The sequence below is a fragment of the Manihot esculenta genome, chromosome 14 (assembly GCF_001659605.2).
Source record: "Manihot esculenta cultivar AM560-2 chromosome 14, M.esculenta_v8, whole genome shotgun sequence".
Lineage (NCBI taxonomy): Eukaryota > Viridiplantae > Streptophyta > Magnoliopsida > Malpighiales > Euphorbiaceae > Manihot > Manihot esculenta.
The window spans coordinates 27,288,931-27,297,900 of NC_035174.2; the positions used below are offsets into that span (position 1 = coordinate 27,288,931).

At 38.3% G+C, this 8,970-nt stretch overlaps 1 protein-coding gene across 1 annotated transcript; it reads left to right on the forward strand.

The window, feature by feature from the left end:
• Positions 1 to 4,751: 4,751 nt before the first annotated feature.
• Positions 4,752 to 7,250, forward strand: LOC110600591. The gene is made up of 2 exons (XM_021737458.1): positions 4,752 to 5,067; positions 6,598 to 7,250. The coding sequence occupies exons 1-2, from the start codon at positions 4,752 to 4,754 to the stop codon at positions 7,248 to 7,250; spliced, it is 969 nt and encodes a 322-aa protein (XP_021593150.1).
• Positions 7,251 to 8,970: the final 1,720 nt, after the last annotated feature.

The following is an 8,970-nucleotide window of genomic DNA, read 5'->3' on the forward strand; positions in this document are numbered from 1 at the left end:
ATCAAGCCTAGTGGACATGCATGAACCAACTAATTGGTGGAAGCCCAGTGGACCTTAGTGGGCTTGGTGATAAAAATTAGGCTCCATGCAAGAAGGTTTTCTCATCTTATCTAACCCCTCTCAATATACCCAGTAATCTTCTAGAGCCCACAACACTCTTGCCTCTGGATAAGCTCATTGAGTTAGCAGTGTATCTCTTTCTTCCTAGCTTGAAGAGCTCAAGACCAACAAAGGAAGCAAGTGGCGAAACAAAGAATTCCGAAGAGAATTTTTCTGGATCCAGAGGAATTAAAAAAAGGAGAGCTTGAGCACATACTATGGGAACTTCTTCAGTTATTATACAAGATATCTTAGAAGAAACAATGGGAGTAACGAAGATAAGACCTTCAAGATCTGGATTTGCAAATGGCAAGAGACTAAGAGAAGTTCCTAATCAAGGACAGAGAATGAAGAAATTTTACTTGCTAAACACTAATGCTGAGACAGTAGGGATAGCCAGCCAAAAGTGGCCCCAATCTGATCAATGAAGACCTTGAGTTAGAACTGTCAGGGTATGAGGAATCCCTTAACATTCCACCACCTTAAAGGGATTATCCATTCCCATTCCCATGATATAGTCTTCATCATAGAGACGAAGAATAAAAAGGCTTTTGTCCGTAGAAAAATGAACAATTGCGGCTCTTGTGATTTTTGTATTATGAATCCGATTGGTCGAGCAGGTGGTTTAGCTTTGGCCTGGAAAGATGGGACTGCAATATCAATTGTGAATGTTGGGGAGTTTTTCATACATGCTTGTATCTTTATCCCATCTGTTAATACTAATATAGATATAGTTTTTGTGTACTTTAGTAGTGTGGATGAGACTCGTAATGCTCAGTTTAATTTTCTCTCAAATTACAAAATGAACTTCGATGCTAATTTAGCTTTCATCGGTGATTTCAACAGTACCATGAGGTCATGGGAGAAAGAGGGTGGCAACCATATTTCCAATGCTAGTTACCTTCCCTTCAGGAATTTCATTAATGACTGGCTCTAATTGACTTGGGTTTTAAAGGCCTGACTATGACATGGAATAATAGAAGGAATGGGAGACACCATATTGAAGAGAGACTAGACAGATGCCTTGTTATAGCTTCTTAGTTATCCCTTTTCCAAAATGTTATTGAATTTCGTCTGGACGACTTGGGCTCTAACCATAGACTAATCCTTCTTAACCTCGAGCCCTCGGTACACAGACTAAGAAGTAGATTTATTTTTTATGGGCGATGGAAGAATGACCAGCATGTTCAGGAGATCATTTCAAATTCATGGAAGAATGAGGTGTTAGGTTTTAAAATATTCTCTGTCTTTACAAAGCTCAAGAATTGTAGACATACTATAGTCAAAGTGGAACAAACAGAACCACCAAAATAGTAGCAATCGCATAGCTCAGATAAAACAACAACTTCAGAATGTCAAAAAAGATGTTGCAAGCTAGAATGGGATTGAGGTGAGGAAGCTTGAGAAAGATCTAACTGATGAAGTGCTTAAGGAGGATCTATTTTGGTCTCAAAAGGCGTGTTTGGATTGGCTCAAAGCGGGAGATAAAAACACCACCTTTTTCCATACAAAGTTATTCAAAGGCGACGGAGGAACCATATTTTGAAAATTCAAGATGAGAGGGGTCGGTGGACTTCCTCCTTTAATGACATTACGAATGTTTCCGTCCATTATTTAATAGCCTGTACACCTACTCTAGGCTAGTTGATATTCATGTTATCACAGAAGGTATGGTTCCTAGAGTCTCTTCCCTTATGAATTCAAAGCTTACAAAACCTATCTCCAAGGAAGAGATTAGAAGGGCAACCTTCTCAATTAATCCTTCAAAGGCACCTGGCAATGATGGGCTCACAGGACTATTCTTCTAGAACTATTGGGATACTATTGGGGATGATGTGTGTAGTGCTATTACTGAATTTTTTTATAATGGGCGTCTTCTCTGCGGTGTGAGCCATACACTGATCACTCTCATTTCAAAGGTGAAGAATGTGCAAACAATGAAAGATTTACGCCCCATAGCACTCAACAATGTACTTTACAAGATAATCTCTAAAGTTTTGACTATGAGGCTCCAACCCTTCATGAATTATTTAATCGGTGCTGAACAAAGTGTCTTTACAAAGGATCGGTTAATTTCAGACAATGTTCTCCTTTGTCATGAGATCTTTCACAATCCGAAGAACCAGAAGAGGGGAATGAATTATGGAATGGCTACTAAACTTGACATCAACAAGGTATATGATACTATCGAATGGGCTTTTCTAAAACACATGCTTAGATGCTTTGGGTTTGATTCAAAATGGATTCGATGGATTATTCATGTGTCACATCTGTCTCATATTCTCTGCAATTAAATGGCCAAAAGGTGGGCTCAATCAAGCCATCTAGAGGCCTTAGACAGGGGACCCTCTATCACCTTTCCTCTTTCTCATTTGTATGGAAGGCTTATCTCATAAATTGAAGTCCTCTTCTCTGCAAGGTATTGCCATCTCCCATTGGGGCCTTTTTATTTCTCACCTCCTATTTGCAAATGATTTCATAATTTTTACTAGAGGATCTCTTAGAGAAGCGGAGATGCTCAAGCGAATACTCCAATGTTATTCAAAAGCAAGCCATCAGACCATTAACCTCCATAAATCTAGTACTATATTTTTAGCCGTAATACACCTGGAACTATTCGCTCGGACATCTCCCAAATCTTGCAAATTAAGGAGTTAGAGGGTTTAAATAAATACTTGGGGCTTCCTACAATTTTTCCAAGGTCTAAGAAACAGGTTTTCCATAACATCAAAGAAAGAATTCAAGGCAAGATCTTAGGCTGGAAAGAACAATGTTGTCTACGGGGGGCAAGGAGGTTGTCATTAAAGCTGTGGCAACTGCTATCCCAGTTTATGCTATAAGCTATTTTCGAACGCCTAAATCTATTTGCCAGAATATCAGTACTCTTATTTCCAACTTCTAGTGGGGGCAAAAAGAAAAGAAAAGGTTACATTGGGTTTCATGGAAGTATATGTATGAACCTAAGGCATAGGGGGGTCTTGGTTTTAAGGACTTGGAAGGCTTTAACTTGGCACTCTTAGCCAAACAGGGCTAGAGATTGCTTGATAATGCTGATTCTATTCTAGCTAAAGTCCTTAAGAATCGATACTACCCACATGGTCATTCTTGAATGTTGAACTTGGAAATAATCCATCATAGGGAAGGAGAAGTTTGATTTGGGAAAGACAGGTGTTGGAACAAGGAGTTCGTTGGCAAGTGAGGAATGGGAAGTCTATTCTTTGTAAGTTGGACCACTGGATACCCAAGTCATTCCCAAATGCACCAAGAGTAAAGGCTCAACATGACCTTTCTATACACTGGGTGGCAGATTTGATGCATGAGTCTAGACTAACTTGGGACACAGCAAAGCTCAGGAACGTCTTTGAGGAGGAGGAAGTTCAACGAATACTCGCTATTCCGATACTGATGATAAGGAATTTTGACAAATTAAGTTAGCATTATACTAGACATGGACAATATGCTGTTAATTCAGATTGCTATATTGCTAAGAAATATGTCAAAACTATAGAAGAACAAGGACAAGCGGGCTCGGGACCACAATCAATAGCTAGAATGGGATCTTTTTGGAAACTATTTTGGAAGCTCAAAGTGCCTAAGAAAATTATAGTGTTTCTTTGGAGAATGGTCAAAGATAAACTCCCTTCCCATGCAAATTTAAATAGATTGATGCCCCATATCCCTATGAATTATGAGCATTGTGGAAAAGTTGAGACTTGCCGACATTTTTTTTTCAAATGTCCAAAAGCTATTGAGGTTTGGTTACACTCGCCCCTCGAATTGCGCGCCTCAAAACTTTCTGGAATCACAGCGCAAGATGTATGAAGTGAGGTTTGGAACTTCCTTAGCCAGTAGGAGCAGGGATTAGAGTTGTTTAATAGATTCATCTTCTTATTGTGGCACATACGGAAGAACAGGAATACCCTCTGCTTCCAACACCAACATGTTTCTTTCTGTGAGGTTATTCAAAGAGCTCTAAACCACCATGATGCCTTTTTTGCAGCTCAAGATAACAACCAGCAGCACCTCTCCTCCTCCTCTAATCTTGCATCTCAACGAATGGCTCCACCACAGCCTCTACTAGGTTCCTTGGTGATATCCTTTGATGCAGCGGTTGACGAACAAAGGAATTGTGGGTCTATTACAATTTTAGCTTGTAACCATCTTAACCATGCATGTGGTTGGTATTGTAAAAGAATCCCTAGTATTATGGACCCTCTTACTCTTGAGACGTTGGCCGGCAGAGAAAGTGTAATCCTAGCTCTTACCAAAAGCTTTAATTATGTCAGCTTTGAGGGAGTATTAGTTTTTGCTTAATTTACTTCAAACTCACGTGTTTATGTTTATCATGTGTTTTTTAAATTTATTTTTTTTAATTATTTTGATTTCAGTCTAAATAATATTAGATCGAGTCTTTAGGAATCTACATATTTTTTTTTGTGCTATCAAACACTACTTCAGTTATTGATATCGTGGATTCAGTTTTGCGTCAATTTCTGTTTTCAGTTCAGTTCACCACTATAAATGTAAAGGATTCTCATGAATGAAGTGTATCCTTTGCAGCAATTTTCTCTTCTTTCACTTTCTTTATTCTGTGTTTTCCATTATTAAACCTTCAATTGGTATCAGAGCCCTTTTCTTAAGGGACTTGTGAGATGGAATCTGAGGGAAATTTTTTTCCAAATGCTCCAATCATCTTTGATGGAGAAAATTACGAAATTTGGGCAATCAGAATGGAAGCCCACTTGGATGCCCTTGACCTTTGGGAAGTCGTGGAGGCGGATTACGAAGTTGTTCCGCTGCCTGAAAATCCCACCATGGCTCAAATAAAAAACCATAAGGAGAGGAAAACCAGAAAATCAAAGGCCAAAAATTGTTTATTTTCTGCTGTTTCAAACACTATTTTCACCAGAATTATGTCTCTCAAAACAGCTAAGCAAGTTTGGGATTATATGAAGGAGGAGTACGCTGGTGATCAAGCATAATTTAGCCACATTTTTATCATAATTATTATTGTTTATTTACACATTTTTTAGTTTAATTTATGGTTTTTATCTTGTTTTTACAGAAAAGGAAGAAATTGGAAAATTGGAGAAAAAGTGCAGAAAATTGACAGAAAAGTGATTGGGTCAGTGATTTGCCCAAAACAGTCAAATCACTGGGCAAATCACTTTGACAGTAGAAACCTGGAGGCAACAGGCAGAAGTGATATGGGCAGTGATTTGCCCAAGACACTCGAAGACACTGGCCAAATCACTCGCAGAAGACAGAGAGCAGAAAACTGGACTGACTCACAGAAAAGTGATTGGGTCAGTGATTTGCCCAATCACTTGAAGAAACTGGTCAAATCACCGGGCAAATCACTTTGACAGCAGAAACTGACAGCAGAGCGGGAAATTGGGCAGAAAACAGAAATCCGAATTTTCAGATGTCCAAATCCAACCCAATCACTACCAACATAAAACCAAGAGCCACGAAAGAGTTTCTCATCCAAGGAATTCCAATTGCAATTAAATTCAACATCAAAAGAGGAGCCAAACACCAAATCAAAAAGGGATTTCAAAACCCTAGATAGATAGAATTCTTCAGCTATAAAAGGAGAGCCTCCAAACCAGCAAAGGCACTTTTTTCTGATCAGGAACTCAGCACCTTCTCCCTCGCCAGAAACTCTGCAGCTGCTTTTCTTTCTTTTCTTTTCATCTTTTGTGTATTTTAGTCACCATGAGTGGCTAAATTCATTCTTTTCTAGTTGAAGTTGAGAATATTCAGATTTGTGATGAATTGGGAGGTTTAATACTCCATTGTTGAACTCTTGTTTGTTTCAATATTTATGCAAACTGATCTTTTCCATAATTATTACTTTGCTTTTAGAATCAATAAGGGCCCATTGCTTTTAAATTGTTTAAGTAATATTGTTTGAATGATTTAGGTCCGTAATTGCTTAGGTTGTTCAAATACACATTTAATCAAGTTGCATAATCTAAACTTGACCACGCGGTTGGCAAGGATAGAATTGGGTTTTTCTAAGTCTTAATGCAGTCAACAGTTGTTCGATGCTACAATGCCCCAAGGACGTTCCTTGGCAACTTGTTGATTAGTGTTTGATTAGCGAACGTTTCCTAATCAAACTAGAACTAAGGAAGAATTTGGATTGTGAGAAGCGTCTTCCACAACCAAAACTGATTTATTGAAATCAAATAGGAGTCTTTAATAATCAATAATCAATTCTGAACAAACTGAATTAGACTCACACTTCAGCTAGAATCTCTTTCTCATTGAAATTCTCATCTATTTAAGTTATTGCTTTCTTTTGCTATTTAATTTTAATCATCAAATCAAAACCCCCCTCTTTTAATTATTTGTTATTTACTTGCCTTAGTCATTATTAGGAAGATACTTGGTGTCAATTCCCTGTGGTTCGACCCTATTGCCACTATCTACAAGTTTATTATTGATTGTTTAATAGGTTTATTTTTGACGGCTTCGACAACCGCTTATCAGCTGGCGATGATAGGATTCGAGGCATGAAAGCTCTCAATTACATAAGAGAGTTTGAGCTGCAAAGGATGAAGGAATCAGAGACAGCCAAAGAATACTCTGAAAGGCTGCTTGATATTGTCAATAAAGTAAGGTTACTTGGCACTTCCTTTGATGATTCTAGAATTGTCCAGAAAATGTTAGTTACTGCTCCTGAAAAATATGAAGCATCGATCACCACTTTGGAGAATACAAGGGATTTGTCCACAATCACCTTGGCAGAATTATTAAACTCTTTTCAGGCTCAAGAACAGAAAAGGTCTATGAGGCAGAATGGTTTTGTTGAAGGAGCTCTTCCCGTCAGGCATCATGAAGATAATGAGTTTCAAAAGAAGCAAGCTGTTTCAAGTGATGAGCACATTACTATTGATTGCAATCGTAGCAAAGGTGGAAGCTCAAAAGAATATCCTCCTTGCAAACATTGTAACAAAACAGGCCATTCACCATTCAAATGTTGGAGGAGGCCAGATGCAAAATGTAAGAAGTGCAATCAACTTGGACATGAAGCTATAACTTGCAAAAACAAGAAGCAAGTAGCAGATGCACAAGTTGCTGATCAAAATGAAGAAGATCATATTTTTGTGGCAACATGTTTTTCTTCTAAGTGCAGTTCATAATGTTGGTTGATCGATAGCGGTTGTACAAACCACATGACTTATGACAGAACTCTCTTTAAAGACTTGAATCCTATTGAGATCACTAAAGTCAAAGTTGGTAATGGTGTCTACATCCCAGCAAAAGGAAAGGGGACTGTTGCAATTACAACAACGTCAGGTATAAAAACAATGTCTGATGTTCTTTTTGTGCCTGACATCGATCAAAATTTGTTGAGTGTAGGACAATTAGTTGAAAAAGGATTCAAATTAGTTTTTGAAGATCGAAATTGCGACATTTATGACGCAAATAGATAGCATGTTCTGCGAGTCAAAATGAGAGGTAAAAGCTTCTCATTTTATCCAACAGAGGAGGAGCAAGCTGCATTTGTTACAGAAACCAACATCACTGAAATATGGCACAAGAGACTTGGCCATTGTCATATTCAACGTATGCTGGAGATGAAGAAAAGGGATATGATAAGAGACTTGCCGAAGCTTGCTGAACAATTGCCAAACTGTGATGCTTGTCAATTTGGTAAACAAACCAAATTGCCCTTTCCAAAGTCATCCTGGAGAACGTCACAGAAGTTACAGTTAATTCATACTGATGTTGCTGGACCACAAAGAACTCCATCTCTCCAAGGTAGCCTCTACTTTATTCTGTTTATTGATGATTTTACAAGAATGTGTTGGATTTTCTTCTTGAGATACAAGTCAGAAGTGGCTAAAGTTTTCTGGAAGTTCAAAAATATGGTGGAGAACCAGAGTGGCTGCAAAATTCAAGCTGTGAGGTCTGATAATGGGACTAAATACACCTCATCTCAATTCAACTCCTTGTGTGAAGAAGCTGGCATTGAACATCAATTCACAGCTCCTTACACGCCACAACAAAACAGAGTCGGTGAGAGGAGGAACATATATGTGATGGAGATGGTGAGATGTATGTTGCATGAGAAGAATTTACCTAAAGGTTTTTTGGCAGAGGCTGCCAACACTACTGTATTTCTTCAAAATCGACTTCCAAACAAGGCATTGAAGGATCAAACACCATTTGAGGCCTGGTATGGTTTTAAGCCTTCATTGAAATTTCTTAAAGTGTTCGGAAGTGTTTGTTTTGTTCATGTTCCACAGAATAAGCGTGATAAACTAGACAAGAAAGCCATTCCTGGTATTTTTGTCGGTTACAGCTTAGTTTCCAAAGTTTACAAAGTCTATCATCCACAAAACTGGAAAGATGACTATTACCAGAGATGTTCACTTTAATGAAGAGGAGCAATGGGATTGGAATGACTCACCAAAACTTTTACAAGAGCTTAGTCTTCCCGAAGAGCAATCAGAAGATAAATGGCTGGAAGAAAATGTTGATGATTCACCAGTTAGAGGAACCAGGTCACTTTCTGAAATCTATCAAAAGTATAATATGGTAGTCTATGAACCAGCTGGACATGAAGAAGCTCTTAAAGATCCAAAATGGAAAAAAGCAATGGAGGAGGAAATGTCGATGATTCAAAAGAACAAAACATGGGAGTTAATCAACAAACCTGCTGACAGAAAAATCATAGGAGTGAAGTGGGTGTTCAGAATAAAATTAAATGCTGATAGCTCCATCAACAAACACAAGGCCAGACTTGTTGTTAAGGGTTATGTCCAGATTTTTGGTGTTGATTACTCAGACACCTTTGCTCTTGTGGCTCGATTGGACACAATTAGAATGCTTCTAGCCATTGCTGCTCAAAAAGAC